Raw genomic sequence first — 21,323 nt, forward strand, 5'->3', positions numbered from 1 at the left:
TTTCCCTACCTACCAAGCATGGCAGCTAGGTGGTCATCCATACGTCTGACACTTTCTAATGAAGTAGGTTTAGAAATTTAAACTTCCATGCTTAAACTTAATTTTCTATGGCCCTGTGAACACAAGAGAGTTCACAAAAACCATGTCCAGAAATAGAATCTTTGGAAAGCTACTTAAATTTTTATCCTAATTCTGAAGCTCAATATATATTAATATATATGTATGTATGTATGTATGCATATATATATATATATGATCTTTAATTCTGAGATTATAAAAGGCAAATTGAAGAATGAATAGGAGACCCTCTCGTGCCACTCTGTGCTGAGATGACCTTCAACAGTTTCATTTCCTGTGGATACAAGAGTATGGTTTGCTTGAGCTCATGGCTGGTAGGGACCTTAAAGGTCATCTTGCCTTATGACTACAGCGAAAACTTGGAAGCAGAAAGGTCAGCTCCAATATCTTGCCATTTTCTTTTTTGACAGTTGGAGACAAAGTGAGAATCAAAAAGAAATCATTGTTTGTGACCAAAGAGAGAGAAACCAGACCACTCATAAAACTATATTTATATTCACTTTCATGGTGGCAGCAAGAAATAAATACTTGGAGTTGATCAAAAGAATAGACCTTTGTTGTATTTTAAGGCAATACAAAATTTGAAGGAAGATTGTGTTTTTAAAGAGAAACATAATTGAAACGTATTGTCAAGATAAGATCTGTGACTGCCCTACTACCTAAAATAAGAGAGAGAGAGAGGGTTTCAAACCCCCTCCTGGTTGTGTCTCTTATGGGAACCACATTTGGAGACTTGCTTTGGTAGTTTTAGGGCAAATTAAAGAGAAATGTCTAAAATCAAATGTTTTGAGAGTTGAAATAAAACGCAAAGATTGCAATTTATTAACATATATTTATAGGAAAAGAATCTACAAAAAATTCTCTATAGTGGTTTAATAAAAAATTAATCAGGGTGTTGGAGATTTTAAGTGAAAGCAATTGAGTCTGGGAAATCAGATGGACTGAGTTCAAATGCGAGCTTTTTCTCTTGCAAGCCACATTTCCTGGACAAATTACTTAATTTCTCCAATAGTAAATTTCCCTATCTACATAATGAGCATAATAATTCCTACCTTATAAGATTGCTGTGAGATTTGTGTGTAATAGTGTGGGGTATAAAGTCCTTGGCACTTCTTCCTTCTCTCTATCTCTTACTTCCGTTTTAATGATCTTCCTGAAATTAGAAATGTCCTATGCAAAAAATAAATAAATAAATAAATAAATAAAAACAAAATACAAACAAAAAAAACTTACACTAAAATAAATATCTGAGCAAAAGTTGCAAAACCCCAATGCAACACCATCTACCACAAAGGCACTATAAAATATTCAATTCATCTTAGAAACATAAATTTCACATCACATTATGCTACAAAACATTAATTTGTGAATACTTACTGTAACATTTTTTGAAAGTATAATTCATAGAAAACATTTTGAAGTTTTTCTTTGTGTGACATGATCCCCCCCTCAGTTCACTGAAGCCACAACTTACCATTTGAAAGGAAATTAACATGCATGACATGAATTTTCACTACTATAAGAAAATGGAAATGAAATTCAAATCCTATAAACATTCATGTGTAAAAGAGACAAAGTCATACAAAAACTAGTACTTTTTTGGAGGTGTGTGTCTGATAGACCAGTAATTTACATCTAAGATCTAAATCTGTCTGTCTCGTTTTCAAATCAAGTAGAAAAATTAAAAATACTGTTTATTTAGCCACACCTGGGTGGCTCAGTCAGTTAAGCACCCTAACTCTTGGTTTCCACTCAGGTCATGATCTCAGGGTCATGAGATCAAGCTCCACCTATGGCTCCACACTCCAGCATGGACGCTGCTGGAGATTCTCTCTCTCTCTCTATCCCTCTGCTCTTCTTCCTGTGCACTCTCTCTCTCTCTCTCTCTCTCATAAATAAATAAATAAATAATTTTTTTTAAAAAAATACTGTTTATTTAAACTACATCAATTTTTCTATGGAACAAAAATGGAGTGTAGACTTTCAAAAATACATGTCACCTCTTGATATGCAAGGACTGCAGGAGACAATTCCCGCGTTGCACACATGAAACACCAATTTCTTCCTATCGGGCCCTCACAACCTCAAGAAATCAGCTGGTGGCGTGTCATTGTTTGTGTTTAACATATCCATTTTTTGAGTTAATCACAAATGAGTCACACAGTTGCCCTTCCACACACTTTACCAATGGCTTTGGGGTTTGAAGGGTGTTTTAAGGGTGATCTCATAAAAAACAACACTACTTTATAGAAATCTCTATAAGCAAGAATTTGTCACTCAAAGATCTTATCTTGGCTGGAAGAAATGACAGTAAATTATGTTTTATTATAGCATTTGTATACTGTGCATGTGAATCCATACAGTGTAATTGTAATAGATCTGTACGTATATATGCCATCTGCATATGTGTGATATTTCATAATCATTGCTCCATTTTCTCCTTGTATAATGCCATCATCTTTGCTGTGCAGTTCAGTACCATATTATTTTCATTTCAACCACAGCTGCATCATTGCTGCTGCCAGATCTCTGTTTTTTTGGAGAAAATATACAATTTAAAATTGTTTTTTTTCTTTTTTTTTATCAGAAAGGAAAGTCATCAAGAATTAGATTTTATTTTAGGAACAAAGTAAGGTTTCATGGGAGAAAAAAACAAAGCCTTGGTGTAGAGAAGGTTTGTTCATTTTCTATAGCATTACTGAAGTGTCCGTATGCCTTGATAAACCTATCAATGTTTGGATCATCTCAGTGGGGGAAATGACTTAACTTAACTCTATTTTGGTGTCTCAGCAAAGGTAAGTTGTCTATTTTGAGAACCTAACGGGGTAGTCTTATACTACTGCATCTGTGAATGAAACCCCAAAGTCTGCCCAGCTAGCCTGCTGCCTCAGTTTCCCCAAACAGAAAAGGCAAATGGCCAGTGGGTGGAGGAGGAGGTGTGGGAACTGGCCGGGAACTTACTCTGTGGCAGAGTTGCCTTAGACCAGTATCTTGTATTCATAAAAACCTAGGTGAGAGACAGATCAGCGGAGGAGGGAGCTAGTTTGGTTACACTGATGCTCTGTTATTTCGTGTTCTCTAGTGTCTCTCTTTCAATGCCATCATGGAAGAACTGGGAATCTCACTCAAAAATCAGAAAAAGCTAAAGAAAAAGTCAAGAACTAAGGGGAAATCTCCCTTCACAAGTATCCTTACTTGCCATCAGAGACGAACTCAGAGGAAAGAAACTGTGGCATAATCCAAGAACACATCTACAGGCAGCTTTCAGAAAAAAAAAAAAAAAAGATATGCTCACTACAGGTTTTGGGAGAAAGGATTCCTGACAAGTGCGTGATGCGTTTCCGTGTATCTATATATATAACTATGGTTATATAGAGAGATATAAGAAATACAAAAGTTTAAGAAGCTCACAGAGACAGATAGTACTTGGGAAGCGGCACTGGTTCTTTTGAAATGAATTTGTATGCTCACTTATTTTGCCTTTTCTCTCTTCTGGATAAATTTCTGTGTGTTCTTTCTAAATAATAATAAAACAACAGGGTTTTGTTTTGTTTTGTTTTGTTTTGTTTTTCCAGAAAAGGTTAGCGTGTTGGTTTGTTCCCCTTTACTCAGCTCCCATTCACAATGTTTGGTTGCCAAGTGTCATCTGTTGTCAGTTTGCTATTTTGATGACTCTCTCCACCTGTTCAGACAGAATCACTTCTGACTAAGTTAAAAAAAAAATACTTTTAGTTCATACCAAATACCTAGCTATTATAGTAAAGTGAAACTATTCATCTTTGTGCCTTAAAATCTAACTTCATAAGTACTTTAAAATGGCACTTGAAACATCAGTGAGTATAAAATAAAAGGATTCTAAAAAAAGGGATATTCATTCAAAAAATAGAAGTGTTTACCACATTCTGGGCACTGTTCTAGGTTCTGCCTAGAGATGGTCCCTGCCCTCACATAGCTTACTTAAACAAAAAAGAAAAACATGGTATTCCTCAAAGAGGGATTAGCACTTCCTCTGTGGAAGCCAGAAGCTGAAGAACCATGCAGGAGGAATATTCAACCAAGGCAGTCGTCATGAAGGAAAGCATAGCTCAACTAGGATGACAAGTCAGTCAGGTGAAGGGAGGGACACAAGGTGGAGAAGCAAGCATTCCAGGATGAGGAAGCAGCACATCTGAAACCCCTGAGAGAAGAGCAAATAGGGCTAAAAAGGAGCTGGGTGTGGCAAAATGTAAGGGGGTGCAATGGGCCTGATAGGTGACAATCATTCTGGGTGAAAGTCAAGAAAGAATTGTAGGCCAAGGAGACTGAGGAGACGGGGTCACCGGAAGGCTCTTTCGGGAACCCAGGGAAAGGACATGGCAGCCTGGCCAGAGCAGCGGCAGGCAGAACCCTGGATGATGGAGGTAACTCAGAGGCATGACTCATCGGCCAGAGATTTAGATGGTGGTCATGAGGGAAGAATGGGGCTAAGAAAAAGTCCAGGATTGGGGTAGGGGGAGAGGGAGGCTTCACCGGAGAGTCAGGGTATCATTCATCATATTGGGAACCAATGAAGAGCAGGCATTGGATCAATATTTCATATGATTAAGTTCCATTAGTCTCTGTAGGATGTTCTATAACTACAAGAATCTTTTGGTTGGTTATGGACATTGGGGAGGGTATGTGCTATGGTGAGTGCTGTGAAGTGTGTAAACCTGGTGATTCACAGACCTGTACCCCTAGGGTTAATAATACATTATGCGTTAATAAAAAATTTTAAAAAAATTTTAAAGAATTAAAAAAAAGGAATCTTTTAATCTAGTCCCTATAAAGTTCAAGTAGAAAAATGTTTCTAGACATAAAAAGAAAAAGTCACCTTTAAAAGAGCAATAACAGATATTGGACAGATATTTTCCTGTGATTATGATCAATGCTCAGATTTGGGATCAATCAGAATTAGAAGACAATGTATTTCTTTCAAAAATTCATTAAGATGTTTACATAAACACCACGAAGATGTTTACATTGGAAACAATATGCTTACAGAGAGAAACAGATTAAAAAAAAAAAAAAAACAGAAATAAGGTGATTCCACTAGCTGAAGATGGACTAGAATGATAACATATTAGAGGGGAAACATCTGATGTACTCAGTTCACTAAAAACTATACCAAAGGCATTCTATTCTCCATTTTCTAATGTGACAGTATGATACTTTTCTCTCATTTCAGAAAATATTACCATATCTTTTCACAGACTGTTACAGTAATTTGTGGGGAAAGAAGTATTTCAACTTCTAATATCTAAAATATATTGTGTGTCAATCTGGTTTATAGGTACTTTAAGGCCCTCTAACCACTTTCCTTTTCACTTAGCCATAACTAAAATGCAAACATGCATTTTCATTCAAGGCATATGATACTTGCTATGAGTAAATGGGTTAAAAAATATATTGAACTAGGGAACACAGCAGAATAGGATTTTTATGGCAACTACTAAATGCGCATGATCATCTTCCTTTCCCCCACCTCAATATTTTCATTCTGAAAGCGTGTCTGGTGTGAATGCATGTACACATGTCTCTGTGTGTCTCTTTATTTTAGGGCAAAGAACAGAGTAAGGTAGTGAGTTCAGAGAAGAGAAAAAGAAGAAATTGTGGGATATCTGGAACTTGGTCCAGAAAAATCCCTGAGGAAAGCAATCATTAATCTTGGAGATTTTCATCCCTTTCACCAAAGAACAGTGATTAATACACACTTATGTGGAAATCAATGGCAAAGTTAATTAAAAACTAGATCTTACATTTCTTCCTTCAGCAATTTCTTGATGTTAATAGAAAAAGATTGCCCAGGTGAAATACTCAGCCAGAGAGAAGGAGTTCAGTTTTGATTGAAGGACAATGTTCATGGCCAAGATTTATTTTCCTTTTCAAGTTTCCAGTCTGGGCCTTTCTTGACTTCAGTACAGAGAAAGGGGAGAAACAATTCCTTGCTTGCATTGACCTCGTGGGGTTGTAGAAACATCTAGGAGCTCAGAGTTTTCAATTCTTAGGCCAGAAGAAGCTGGAGAGAAAGAAATGAGTTTGAAGTGAGTCAAGGAAACAAGACAAAGATCAAATAGATCAAACTTTTTGTTCTCTGTCTCAGCAGTTCCTGCTTTAATTTAACCCTTTGCCTGACTCAAAAGACTAAACATGTTCTTTTTTTATGTCAAGTTTTTATTTTAATTCTTATTAGTTAACATATATATTAAAATTGGTTTCAGGTGTAGAATTTAGTGATTCATTGCTTACGTATAACACCTCACGCTCATCACATGCTCCTTAATACCCAACACCCACTAAGCCCAGTCCCCACCCTCCCTTCCTTCAATGAACCCTCAGTTTGTTCCCTATAGTTAAGGGTGTCTTATACTTTGCTTCCCTCTCTCAACCAAGAAGCTCCTGGGATTGTTGTTTCAAAGGAGGAATAACATAAGAGTGACTATTCCAGGAAAGGTGTTTCTAGGAGCTATCCATGCTGTGGTGACTTTTTGTTAAAGAAACATAAAGTCTACCAGTCCAAAAAGATAAGGTCCACCAGATTCTCTCCAATGTCAGAGGGACCAATGTGTTTGATAACAAAGTGAAGCATTGTCTAAAAAAGACTCAAGTTACAATCTACTTGCTCAAGGGATTTATTAGTTGACTCCTTCAGCTTGGAGCAAGGAGAAGGGAACAGGTATTCACTGATCGAGGATGTCCAGCGGAAAGTCATGAGTGTACAGGGCTAGGACAAACAAACCATTCCACCTAAAGTAATGGAGTTCTTGGAGAAGAAGCCTGTTAGGATGGCAAGGAGGTAATAAAAAGTGAGGCTGGGACTTGAAAGGCACAATCACGTCTCGGTTTTGTTCATGTCTAGCCCTGTATATGAAAGGAAATTTTTTCCAGCTACATTTCTTAAAAAAAAAAAAAAAAAAAAAAAAGTCTGTGTGGAGGAAAAAGGCAGGACAAAACTGGAACAGTAAATCCACCAGAATAGAGAAATATATGCTATATTTACTAGTAACTCAAAGTCCCATAGGCCTTGGGAAAGAAATGACCAACGTTAAACCATACTGACAAGTTGACACTTAGAAATCCAGAAACATGTGGGCTGGCTTTGCAGATAAGCGTCCTCCTACTGTGTCACAAGTACAACAGAAAAGTTGTTTTTGCATCACAAGATAACAAACTGAAGAAGTTACTTCATTATTACACAGGCTAGTCAGTTAACTGAGACTCCAAAAAGGATTTGTGGGCAAGTATTATCTGGTTTGCTTATTTAATTCATATGCTTTTTCCTGCCTTTCCCCCATCATTTCCATCCACTTTTCTTCATTCATAGAATGTCCTGATGTCCTAATTTGCCCTCAACAATTCTGCATGAAGCCTGAAATTGCGAAGTCTTATAGGTTAAGTAGCCCCCCTGTCCTCACAAAAGCACCCCAATGTAGACAGTAAGTCATAGGATATTTTGCTCATTGGTCCTCAGACTTCATCTTCTTGGCAGCCACAGAATTCTACTAACAAAGTTAAAATTTCTACTGATGGCAAAAGACAAGACTGATCCAAATGGAAGGCAAAGGACCACTATTCACCGTCACAGCAATCCAAGATGATCTGGAAGGTATCTGATTAACTTTGACATTTCATATGGACATTATGAGAAAGATTAGATACATAGATAGATAGATATACATATAGATAAATGATAGAAGACAGATAGACGATAGATACATAGATGATGATGATAGATAGATATTAGATAGATATACATATAGATAAATGATAGAAGAGAGATGATAGATAGGTAGATAATAGGTAGATCCTACTGTCTTAGTCCGATATGGATTATGTTCCTGGTATATATCAAAGTCAGGCTATCAGATGTTAATAATTGTAATAACAGCTATCATTTAATGAGGATGTATGAATCCAGTTGCATTATATGTACTTCACAACATTTGCTCATGTAATAGTGACAGCAACCCTAAAGTAAACATTTTTTTACAAAGTTAAAAACTGAGGTTCAGGGGGCTTAAACAGGTTGCCCAGGTCACTTAACTATAAAGTGGCAAACGATTCAACATAACCCCAGCCACATCATCACAACCACACTCTGTTCCTTCCTAACTCTGAGTACTATTGGCCAAACTCAGGCTTCCCCCAAAACATACCTTATCATACAGTGTCCCCTCAGCAGCCTTATGAAGCTGGCACTCTGTATTACTGTTTCTATTTCAGAAAAGGAATTGCAAGAAAAAAGAGTAAGTAGCTCCCCAAGGTCAGACTGCTTGTTGGTTGAAGAACCAAGATTCTAATTTCAATCTATCAGAATCCAGACTCTCTTAATCACAGTACTAAATGGAGTTATGTATTTAATGTTTTTGTTTTATTTATATTAAAACACATATTTGTTTTGTATTGAAACAAACTTGACCTAACTTTTAAAGAAGTATCATAGGGACAATTAGTTATCTCCCATTAGCATTTAATAGAATAGATAGATATTAATGTTTTCAAGAAGCAATATCTAAGGATACCAATGCCTTGCCAAGGTACTTAAATAGTAAAATGTCATTTCTAGCCCTTGATAGTTAATAAAATGAACTCTCCACCAAATGTGCAGACTAGTTGTATTACAGATTTGAAATAACTCTTTGAACACTTCTTGTTCCTAAGGCAAGTCATTCAAATCATAATTAAAACATATGAATGGCATAATGTGTTAGTTCCTGTAAACACCTAAGCCTTACCATGTTCCAGCAATCTCATAGGAGACAAGTAGATCATGAACTCCCAGTTGGTTATAAACTTCTACAAGGTGACTCAAACTATTTCTTTTAAATATCAATAATGCTAAAAAAAATATCGATAATGCTATTGAAGTTGTTTACCCTCTTATATATAGTGGGTAGTAAACAAAGACTTGTTGAGTAATGAATGACAACCTTTTGAGGATAAGCCATATAGACATCTGCCTCAAATTTTATAGAAGGTATAGCCCTTGCCTTGGAGAATATTAGACATGAATAGGTCAGATTTCAAATACGTAGTCCTTGCCTTTAAGCATATTAGAAATGAATAGGTCACATTTCAAAGGTGAAATTTTGTTGGCTCACTTGATTTTTAGGGACTGCAACTATGAATGCCATTGAGTTTTCTAGGATTTACATTCCCATCTACTCACAAGGAACATATGCTGGCAAAATCTTCAGTAAGAGACTAAGAAATATAACAATTTCAGGAAACATGTGCCACACACACAAGATAAAGATTTTCAAGTAACCAACATCACAGAGAATTTTAAATGCGTTGATAATGTCTTCAGTACTTGTAGATCTGTCATTAAACGACTTCCAGGATATCTCTGAAGAGGCAGACTGCTTTTCCTTGTCTTCATGATGAATTCTATACCTAGAGCAGCAAATTAAAATGAGACCATTTTTAATAAAGCCATGCCAAGATTTAAAAGTAATTTTGTGGCATTAAGCATAACAAACCAAATTATAATGATGAAAGAAACATTTTCATTAAAGCTTTAAAAAATTACACTCAGAACTCCAACATAGGGATGGAATCGAGTCTACATTGTCCCAAGGGAGCCAAGATAACAAATGACAGCTAGAATTTTAAGCTCATCATAACAAATATATAATTAGTTTTGACCTTTTCACAGCATCCCAACAAATATAATGATTCATAAGCATGCATATTGCAAATGAAATTAATTGCAAGGTATCTTTCAGTGAAATGTTTAGTGATCTCATCATAGATTTCCTAGATGATTTCCTTCTAACTTCCTCCAGAAAATGATGCTATTAGAGAAGCCACACACCAGGTTAATTTTGTCGAACCAGAACCAACCAACAACTACATCTTGTGGCCGGCTCGTGTTTGCGCATGTATATGGAAGCTTTTTCTTTCCTCCTCTCTCTCTACTTCCATCTCTCCCTGACCAAACTTGACTTAAAGACTCAGGTCAAATGCCACAGATGCATGAAACTTTCCCTCATTTCTTCTCATCTCTCTCCTGTGACTTATCTACACTTGAGCAACTTGACCTTAATGTTATTTGGCCCATGATGGTAACCTGTGTAGCACTTTATGTCATGCCTAAATCAGCCTCTTTGTCAACACTCCCAGGAACGGCTCACACAATACAGGATATTTTCTATATTAAATATGAAGTGAATCCAATCAAGCCATTAAATTTCCCACTAAAATATAAAACTTACTCATCTTTTCCATTCCTAAGCTTTCCTGGAAAAAACTTGGATTCATTTTTTCCCTCTTTACTTCCCTCCTTAAGTTTTCTAGATCTTATTTTGTCCCCAAATATATAACAAAATATTGCAAATTCCCAGAAACTCATAAAACACATTAGATCTTTCAAGCAACTTTCCGTGTGGAGGAGATTTGTCCTCAAGGTGGAAATGTTTGTATTTGCCTTGGCGATCCTCAGACGTCATTTTTGAAAATAAAAGACGCAAGTATAGCGCAGACCCTTAAAGTATGTAGCATGTTAGCCAAGGTGACTACACACCCACAAAATGGATTTACTCAAAAATTTAAGACTAACAGATGAAAGGAAAGAAAGGAGATAAGGAAGGAAAGAAGGAAGGAGGGAAGGAAGGGTGGGTCCCTGAGTTCAGTTAAAGAGCAACTACGCGGGAACCTGGGTGGCTCAGTGGGTTAAAGCCTCTGCTTTCCGCTCAGGTCATGATCCCAGGGTCCTGGGATCGAGTCCCGCATCAGGCTCTCTGCTCAGCAGGGAGCCTGCTTCCTCCTCTCTCTCTGCCTGCCTCTCTGCCTACTTGTGATCTCTGTCTGTCAAATAAATAAAATAAAATAAAATCTTTAAAAAAAAAAAGAGCAACTATGCTCACATTTGTAAAGTGTTGAACTGGGACTTGAAGATGGGTGGTTTTACTTCTCCACTGAGGAAGGCAGACAGGGGCTTATGCCATATCTAAAGGAGACAGGTCATAAGTGAGTTGGACACTCTTGAAAGCAGTGATAAAATGCTAGCACCAATCACCAAAGGACACAAATGCTAGCTCTCTGGAAACATTACAGGGGTTCTGATTTGTTTGAGATGTTTTAGAGACTGTGCTTCTTTAAAGCAGAAGGATGGACTATAAGATCTACCAGACATCAAGCTATTTTTATTGCTTTATATGACATTAAACAATATTTAAAATGTATCAAATGTGATTGCTCCTTTTACACCTGAATTAGCACCTGAAATTAGCTGAAATTAGCTGAAAACAAAGAAGCATCAAGTAGTCCACCTTGTAACCAATGCCACAAAACCTGCAGGCAGCTATCCTTTTCAGGTCCTATTATTAGTATCACTCCAATCAAGTTCTTGCTGCCCCTTTCTCCTCCCCAACCTATGAAAGCAGAGGTCTAGGGATGCCTGGATGGTTCAGTCTGTTAAAGCATCTGCCTTTGGCTCAGGTCATGATCCCAGTTCCATGTCGAGCTCCCTGCTCAGTGGGGAGCCTTCTTCCTCTGCCTGCTGTTCCCCTGCTTTTGCTTTATCTGTCTCTCTCTTTGACAAATAAATAAACAAAATCCTTGACAGAAAGAAAGAAGAAAGAGGAAGAGAGAGGGGAAGGAAGGAAGGAAGGGAGGAAGGAAGGAAGGAAGGGAGGAAGGAAGGGGGGGAGGGAGGGAAGGAAGGAGTCTAGAAAAGACCAAGTGTGTGAGATATTTCAGATTATCCAGCTTGGAAAGTGGTACCTTTTCCCTATGAGAGAGAGATGTGGTCCACACTGCTACTACCAATCACATGAAGGGGCTCCAAGCAAACCCATCTGAGAGGATGGGAAGGCTTCAAGCAAGAAAGACGGGCATTTCACTCCCCTGCCAGACACATCTGCAGGTGACTAGCTAACATGATCCATGCTCATCTAAGAAGATAAAGCAAAAGATTAAAGAGGGACCCATCTTTGAACTTGCTACACTAGCATGGAGATAAACCAGATCAGTTTTGTAATATGCACAAGATGAAGAACTTAGAGAAAGACTAGAGCTAATCATGAGTAAATTCTCTCAAACTATCATTTTTATAACATTATTCTCCACTTCAGGTCTTTCAAAGCACACTTTATTAGCTTTAACTACAACGTTAATAGAATCCACAGTGGCATTTTCTACCTCACATTTGTTCCAGGGGCTAGAGCATGGCCCTAAGATAGTGGGGTTTGCCACTCTTGAACTACACTCTAAAATTTTCATTACAAATCACCTTGCTTTTGTCATAAAAATTACTTATGTAGCTACAAATTATGAAAAGTTTGTGATTTTGTTAAGTCAAAGATAGATCATTTTTGTTTTAGTTTTTGGTGGTTGTTGTTTTTTTTTTTTTTTCCTGACAGTATAGTTAGGAATATTGGAGAGTTTTAGTGAGAACAGAGGGAAAGGGGGAATTAATTTTTAATCAAAATATTATTAAAACTCTCCTTCCCTATAGTTAAGATTCGGTGTTAACCTTGCAAGCCACTACCTAAAAAAGCTCCAAGAATATCAGCTCAGCTTACATTGGTGCTTCTCCGAGCATCTTCAGAGGAATTGGATGGGGGATGCTTCAGAAGCTGATGAGGTTACCACAGAAGGGCTGTAGGTCCTCAGATGGAATTTTTATCTTTATTTCTCCCAGCAGGATTCTTTCTTTATGGTTGACTAGATCCCTCCAATTTTCTTTCATGGCCCCACGATGAATATTAAAGCTGAGTTTTATTCTTTGACATATTCCTGGCTTAGCTTTGGGTAAATCATAAAATTTTCTTACCTGAGGATAATGGCAAGAACCCCTTGGCACAACCCTCTGTAGCAAAGAAGAGAGTTTCACGAGGGCCTATTTCCTGCGTAGTGAGTAGAGATAAGGATAGCAATGATGGAGAGCTGTTATGAGCATGTATGAGCAAGTAAGGGAAAGGAAAAGTTACCAGAACCTGCAGACTTCCTTTAAAGAAGGTCATCCAATAAGGGTTGTGGCTTCAAAAGGAGGGATGCATTTACTGCAGACCTGAGGTTCAGGTGTGCTAAAGACAAGGGGACCATGAATTTCACTTTTTTTCAAGACTGATCTTCTGGCCATGCCTCATATTGGCTCAAGTCAGCTGGAACCCATATTTGACCTACTGGCCAAGACATCTAGTGATTCGGACTCAAAATGTCACTCTCCTAGACTAAAGAACAAATTGACAATTGGATGTGGAGATACAGACGCTACTCAGCACACTATTTTTCTTCTATATCAGGATTTATGTGGATCAGTAAGGAATAAGTAACATTCAAAACTAAAATATTATCATTAGACATTTCAAAGTGAAACTCAATACATCTCCTAAAATCTACTTTAACTCGTTTGGAATTCTGATGTTACAAGTTACTTCTGGGAGAGAAAAGGAGTGGAATAAAATCAATAAAAGGAATTTTAGAAGTAGAAGGAAACAACTATTTATTTTCAAGGCTCAGGATTTGGAGTTAAGCAGACCTGGGGTGAGTCTTTGCTCGGCTGCTTACTTTGTGAGTGAACTTGAGTAAGTTGCTCCACTTCTCCCTGGACTTCAGTTTCTTCATATCAACAGTGAGACCATTAACAGTGCGCACATCATGCCTGACACTAAGTATTATATTATTATTATTTATTGTTATTACTAAAGTCTGAAGTTAAGATGAAGAAAACAAAACCCTCCTAGAGAATCCCCATCTCGTCTCAAAACAAAATCATAGAGAAACTCAATAGGCATGAGGTTCCATGTGCAGCTAACAGTTAAACTGCAGTATTCAGTGGTCAAATGACCTGCATTTCAGAATCATAAAGTGGTGCTTCTGCAGGCTCATGTAGGGACCCCTCATGCTCATTGTCATCTATAAAGTGCAACATTCATTGCTGGGGCACATCAAAGCCAACTGGGCTGTAAACCAGCTCCAAAGAACAGGAAGGTTTTGTGGTGCACCTGGCTTGGTCAAGTCAGTAGAGCATGTGACTTTTGAGTCTGAGCCCCACATTGGGTATAGAGCTTACTTAGAACAGGAAGGTTTTATCATAAGCCTGTAGTATCCCCCAAACTCCAAAATATATCAGTCTGTGGGACATGACAGACTTTTCAACAAGAGTCTTAGTCAAGGTCCCAACATGAAACAGATGGTGCACTCAATAAATTAATAAAAGAGCTTTTATTATTAAAGGGACTATTTATAGAGGTGAAGGCAAGAATAAGGAAAGCTGATAAGGACTGGCATTATCATCCTTAAACCAGAAGGGTCAGTGAAAATGAATTATGTTACCAGGACCCAACCAGAACATTGGCCACAGGAGAAAAAGCACCAATAGGAGTTGTGGCTGTAGGTAAAAGGGAAAAGAACACAGCCTCTGTTGATGATCATAGGCCACTATGAATAAAGGATGGCAGTACTATGGACTATTATGCAATGGAACCTCCCATTGGATAGACCCAACTGGAAGTCACATGGCCAGGGAGCCAGAGTGTACGGTACAGTCTCCTTCCAGCACACAGATCATGGTAGTGTATAGAACAGTTCTACAGGGATGATGGAAAGTAGCCATCATAGCACAAACTCTCTGAAATCAATTAAAACTAATACCAGATCCAAAATTATCCATAAGAAAAGATGAAGGTCATATTTAAACCCAGAAAATTATTTTCCATTCCTAACAGAACACAAAGAAATGAAAGGTACCATCATGTGTTAATACAGATGGTTGAAGCCCATGGCCAAACAACAGAAAGGGCTTCATAATCCTCTGCCTCATTAGCAGTTATTTCAGAATATTCTGTGCCTACCTTCAATGCCCATTCCAGAGCCCCAGCTTACTCTAGACCTCACCAGCTGGTCCAAGTCTCTTTTATTCCCTACTAAAGTACTTGCAAGATGCATGACTTGAAGTTCAGCCCAAACCTCTCTAGCCACTTGGCTCAATCATTAGGACCACTCAAGGCTTACATCATGCAGGATGTAATGGACAGGATGGTGATCACAGTCAATAGTATTATAAGGCATACTTGAAAATTCCCAAGAGAGTAAATCTTAAAAGTTCTCAGCATAGGAGTGCCTGGGTGACTCAGTTGCTTAAGCATCTGCCTTCAGCTCAGGTCATGATCCCAGGGTCCTCAGATTAAGCCTCACATCGGGCTCCCTGCTCAGCAGGGAGTCTGCTTCTCTTCCTCCTTCCCACTTGTGCTCTCTTTCACTATCTCTGTCTCTTTCAAATAAATAAATAAAATATTTTTAATAAAGTTCTCAGCACGAGAGAAAAAAGGTATAACTTTATATGGCAACAGATGGTAATTTGACTTACTGTGGTGATCATTTCACAGTGTATACAAATATCAAATCATGATATTGTACACCTGAAGCTGATATAATGTCAATTACATCCCAATTAAAAAAATATATAGAGACAGTGTATCTGGATTCTGTTCCTAGTTTCAAAACCTACTCCAACACGTCTAATATCTTGGATATGCCATATATTAAACTGACGTTTAGATTATTCTTCAGTAAAATGGAGAAAATTATTTCTGTCTTATATCCAGGAAATTTAAGATCAAATAAGAGATTATGTATGGAATTATAAAGTATGACAAAGGTATAAAATGTGATTATTAGTCTGTGCCTTTCTTGGTCATTTATAATTCTTGACTGAGTTTTATATATATTAGATTGTATAGGCAACACTCATAAAGTATAATAAAAAATAACCTTATTTAAAAAAATAATATCCACAGATTCTTCAGGATTTCGGTGAATAGCTTCTTCCCTGCAGTGTTCATTGATGTAGTGAGTATTGGGGTCTACCCTTTTTTTCTCTATTTAGTAGACCTGCTGTCTGAATGCAGTTCTGAAAAAGCATCTCATGCTATACCTACTTCAGTTCACATGTTAGGAGAGGTTCTCCCTAGATGTGATTTTGAAGTGACTGTCTCTTCCTGCTTCACTGTATTTTCCAAAATTTCTGATATTCTGGAATGAAAAAATAATAATTTTTTAACTGAGCCTTAGTGTTTTTAAAAGTTTCTAAATGGGATGCCTGGGTGGCTCAGTTGGTTAAGCGGCTGCCTTCGGCTCAGGTCATGATCCCAGCGTCCTGGGATCGAGTCCCACATCGGGCTTCTTGCTCAGCAGGAGGCCTGCTTCTCCCTCTGCCTCCGCCTGCCAGTGCTCGCTCTCTCTCTCTCTCTCTCTAACAAATAAATAGGATCTTTAAAAAAAAAAAAAAGAATTTAAAAGTTTCTAAATGGCAAAAACCGTTTGTGTAAGTGCCTAAAAAGAAAAATCTGTTTGTATGGAGAGGGAGATGGAAGATAAAATGAAAGATTAGGATGAACTAAAGCTTCTTTTTTCCTTGTCTTGCATCCAGCAGCAATAACACTTGCTTTATCTTTGAAGTTGATAATATATCGTGGACAAGCTAGGTTTATCTCAGAAACACAAGGGGTTTTCAAATATAAAATAAATCAATACAACTTGCCACATTAGTAGACTAGTGAAAAAAGATATACTATTATCTCAAGTAATGCAAGATAAAAGCATTGAGTAAGATTCCATTTCTATTATGATATTTTTAGGAGTCCCTTATATGAGATAAACAGAAGGAAACTCTATGTTTAATAAAGATGAAATACCAGAACTAAAGACATCAAACATTATGCTTAATGAGAACCTTTAGGTCTATTTCTTTTAAGAATAACAACAAAACAAGTATATTTACTAATACAATTACTATTTAATCTAGGACTAGAGAGCAAAAATTATATAAAGTATTATGAAGAGAGATAAAAATGTTATTTGTAATGTAAATAGAAAAAAATCAGCATTCTCAACAGACAAACTATTTAAAGTAATTAGAATGAGTTCATCATGACTGCCAAGTACATGCCCAAACTACAAAAACCAACTCATTGTCCTCTACCAGCAATAACTACATGTAATCAAATGGGATTTTATTCATAATAACAACAAAAACCATAAAGTATCTTGAAACTAAGTTAATTAAAAATTCATAAGAACACAATAGGTAAAATTTCAAAATGTTAATAAAGGACATAGAAGGTGGGTCGAATAGATGGAAAGACAGTCCAGGCTCCTGAGTGGGTAGACTCAGTATTATCCTCAAATTAATCTACATAGAGCATCCCAATCAAAATTAAATTTCTTTGACAAATTGAATAAACATACATCAATATTTACATTGAAGATAAAAACCAACATGTAGCCAAATCAACTTTTTAAGAAGAAGAAACCTAACATAATGATATTGACATATTCAGTCACAGTAAGAAAAAGCAAAATGATAGTGGCACAAAAACAGACAAATGAGGGGCACCTGGGTGGTTCAGTCAGTTAAGCATCTCACTCTGAATCTCAGCTCAGGTCTTGATCTCAAGGTTGTGAGTTCAAGTCCCACATTTGGCTCCATGCTGGGTGTAGAGCCTACTTAAAAAAGAAATATATGGGGTGCCTGGGTGGCTCAGTGGGTTAAAGCCTCTGCCTTTGGCTCAGGTCATGATCCCAGGGTTCTGGGATCGAGCCCCGCATTGGGCTCTCTGCTCAGCGGGGAGCGGGGAGCCTGCTTCCCCTCAACCCTCTCTCTCTGCCTACTTGTGATCTCTGTCAAATAAATAAATAAAATCTTAAAATATATATATATATATATATATATATATATGACTAATAGAATAGAGTTCACAGACAAATGCCCATATATGTGGGAAGTTAAGATACAAAAATTGAAACTATAAATTAATGGGTAAAGATTGTTCAATAAATGATGTAGCAAAATTAATTCATCACATGGAGAAAATGAAAGTGAATTCCTGACCAACAACATTGCAAGGGTGAACTTTAAATGTGACCATTATGACCTTGGAACCAAAAAGATTCCTTAATCAACATTTTTTAAAAGAATAAACAGATAAGTATTCTTCAAGTCATGAAAAGGATAGAAACCACAGTGGAAAAATGAGCAAGGAATACAGCCAGGCAATTTACAGAGGTGGGAACCCAAGGGTTAACAAGAACATGATGAGATGTCCAAAATTATTAGCCATTGGAAACATGAAAATTAAAACTACAATGATATATTTTTGTATACACACTAGTCTATAAAAAAGAAACCTGAAGCAAGAAATGTACGTGGAGATGTGGGAATAGAGCCATCCTTACAAACTCTTGGTTGCCAATCAAGAGTCACAATGAGCACATAAATATCCTAAGACCAAGCAATTCCATCCCCGGGTTTATGAACCAAAGATATTTTCACACAGGTCCACAGAGTATCAAAAAGGGAGTGTTAACTGCAACACTTGGTGGTAGGAAACCAGAGGCAATCCAGCTGTCAATCCCTGAGAAAGGATAGACATGTACAGGAAACTGCTGCCTTATCACTAAGGCTTTCCCTCCTCTTCCAGGAGGAAAGAAACACATTTCTTAGCATCCTCTAGAGATTAGGTATAAACCCATGGCTGAATTCCAGAGAAAGGAATGTTTGGCTGGACTTTGGTAGATGACTTGCAGATCTGGCTATCAGAACTTCCCTAGTGCAAATGTTCTTGCTCTTTCCTCCTTCCACCAGGCTTGAGTGGAGGTGATCCCTGGAGCAGAATGGGATCCATGTGTTCAAGGCTGTGGAATCACAAGATGGAGTGTGTGGCTCCCTGAATCATCTCTTATGGAAAACCACCTAAGTTGGAGCACCCACTTCAGACTGTTAATTTAGTTTCAACTTCATTAACTAACCTGATGCTCTGTTAAGCCTCTAAAATGTGAAAAACTTAACCAGTTACATGTGTAGTGTTACCTTAACTAATAAAATAGATAAAATGTGGTAGATACACACCACTGAGTATGCAATTAACCAAAGATGTATATCTCCCCCAGAGTTCAAGGGTTGAAACTTAATGCCCAATGTGATGATACTTGAAAGTGGGGCTTTGGGGAGGTGATGAGGTCATAAGAGCAGACTGGTCTTCATGGAATTAACTACATTATAAAAGATATCTCAGAGACCTTTCTCGCTCCTTCCACCATTGAGAACACAGCAAGATGGCTGCCTACGAACCAGGAACTTTACACATTAAGCATGATGTAATGTTGGCTATAGAGGGAAAAGAAAGAAAAAAAAATGAGAAAGTATATGACATAAAAAGGAATAAGTAAATGTGTGACTGAATAAGTAAATGCCTAAATGTAGAGTTTATGCATAGACCAATAGTGACAGGGTAACATGAAGTAAGGACTGTGATCGGTACTCAGTTCCTATAAGAATAAAAAGAATTGAAGAAAAATCTAACCAATGTTGATAATGACCATCCTATTTCCTCATTCCAATTTTCCATCATTATGCAGCTGCATCTTTAAAAAAAGAATTTGATGCATGTGCCATTGCCCCATGTATTAGTTGGATCCAGCTGCCACAACAAAATACCATAGACTGAATGTCTGAAACAACAGATATTTATTTCTCATAGTTCTGGAGACTGGAAGTAAAGACCTAATATGTGCTACCTACAAGAGACTCACTTCAGCTTTAAGGATGGATGCTGAATTACAGTCGTTGCAGAATAGAAGAAAATGAGTAATAACTTCTTGATGTTAAAAGTGAGTGATGATGCTGACATCATTTGTGGTATTTCTTCTTATAAGAGCACCACTTCCATCCATCTTCATTACCTTGTCTTAATGTAAAAGCTTCATAAAGTCTTCATCTCCAAACTCTATCACACTGAAGGTTCATAAAGACTTCATCTCCAAACTCTATCACATTGAATTCAACATATGAATTCAGGTCATAGCTTCTTACAATCAATTATTCTCTAATGCTGCTCAACCCAACACAAGTTAGGTCAGCTTCCAGGATTTTGTATAAGGTCCCAGCAGGAAGGCCACTCAGAAGAAAAGAAAGAACAAGAATCAGTGGATTAGAAGTGGCTTTTGCTGTCTGAACAAACTCCTCTGAAACTAAGCACAAAGGAAAAATGCTAATTAGCCCATATTTGCACCCCAAAATGGGCTTAAGTGCCAGTTCCAAGTTGCTAAAAAGGAGCATGGCAGTTCTTTCCCAAGGAGTCTACCCTTCTTCACCTTGTGGATAGGGATGAGTATGTGGGGCAGTGCTGAACTGATGTATGCTGTTTTCTGAATCAATCCTGCACACCTTACTGTGGAAAAAAACAAATCCAGAGGCCACAGCACATACACACACCTAGTTTCAGGCAGTACTAAATTACCTGAAAGTGTCTCAATTAAAGAGAATTACCACCCCCTTTAAGCCGCAATCATAGACATTATGTATCATCGGGCTAAATCAGTTCCCTGGGAGATGTCCTGATTAAGCGGATTTCCCAATTAAGCCTGTCCCAGTTGAGTGGAGCATACCATTCTGATTAGATTCCTAATTTATATGGGAGGCTTTATACTTTATATAAAGGGAAAAGGGGAGTTGAGGAAAATTGTCAGCCTCTGAAATTTCTCCCTGTGCATTTACCCATTCAACAGCAAACCCTCCCCTTTCTCTGATGAATGGAGTCACTTACTAACCAAAGTCGTTCTAAATCTCTTAAATAAAGTATGAATTGTTCCTTTGAAGCCACAACTGCCCTTCAAAAACTCTCAGAAACATCACAGTCATCCCCTTGTGGGGCAGATCCCTTAATGGGGCAGCAGCAGATCGAGGAACATAGAGGAAAAGAACAGCCACAGTGTCCAGAATGGGCCACACACAGTATTTTGTAGTTTAAAAAAAATCTTTAGCAGTGTACCTTGTCACAAATGCAAGTGAATGAATGAATGAATGTGTGCATGAGTGAATGAATGAATCAATGAATGAATGGCATGCCTGACCATCAGGGCAGGATGAAAAGTTATCACATATCACTGTTGCACTTGCCAACATCACAAAGCCACAAAATGAGGGGAAATGCTGGTCTCAACGCTACACTGAAAATCTGAAAATATATTTGGTTTCACTATTAGACCATCACTTGAACACACTGCCAAACATAATGATGAACCCATGAATGCTCCATCGGAATAGCATTGTATAAGACTTTCTGCAGAGGTTCAAATATGGTCTTATGAGGAGACAATGACAAGATGAGTTTGAAATTGTCACCTAATCTCTTCAAACCCCAGTATCCTTACCTGTAAAATACTATTTTAGGTATTATTTAGGTATTATTGGGCTTAAATTAGTTCCCTATGAGAAGTTT

At 37.6% G+C, this 21,323-nt stretch overlaps 1 protein-coding gene across 2 annotated transcripts in view; it reads left to right on the forward strand.

Annotated features, from left to right (window-relative positions):
• Positions 1-3,316, forward strand: part of GRIK1 (glutamate ionotropic receptor kainate type subunit 1) — a gene marked incomplete at both ends in the record, with an annotated part of 384,593 nt that extends 381,277 nt beyond the window's left edge. Inside the window, 2 exons of one of the 2 annotated variants that reach the window (XM_080810092.1) lie at positions 2,666-2,752; positions 3,161-3,316. In XM_080810092.1, the coding sequence (XP_080666218.1) occupies positions 2,666-2,752; positions 3,161-3,316 (243 nt within the window). The remainder of the gene's footprint in view (positions 1-2,665; positions 2,753-3,160) is intronic. The other variant, XM_080810093.1, reaches the window with a different exon arrangement.
• Positions 3,317-21,323: the final 18,007 nt, after the last annotated feature.

This window comes from Martes martes, assembly GCF_963455335.1.
Source record: "Martes martes genome assembly, chromosome: 1".
Taxonomy (NCBI): Eukaryota; Metazoa; Chordata; class Mammalia; order Carnivora; family Mustelidae; genus Martes; species Martes martes.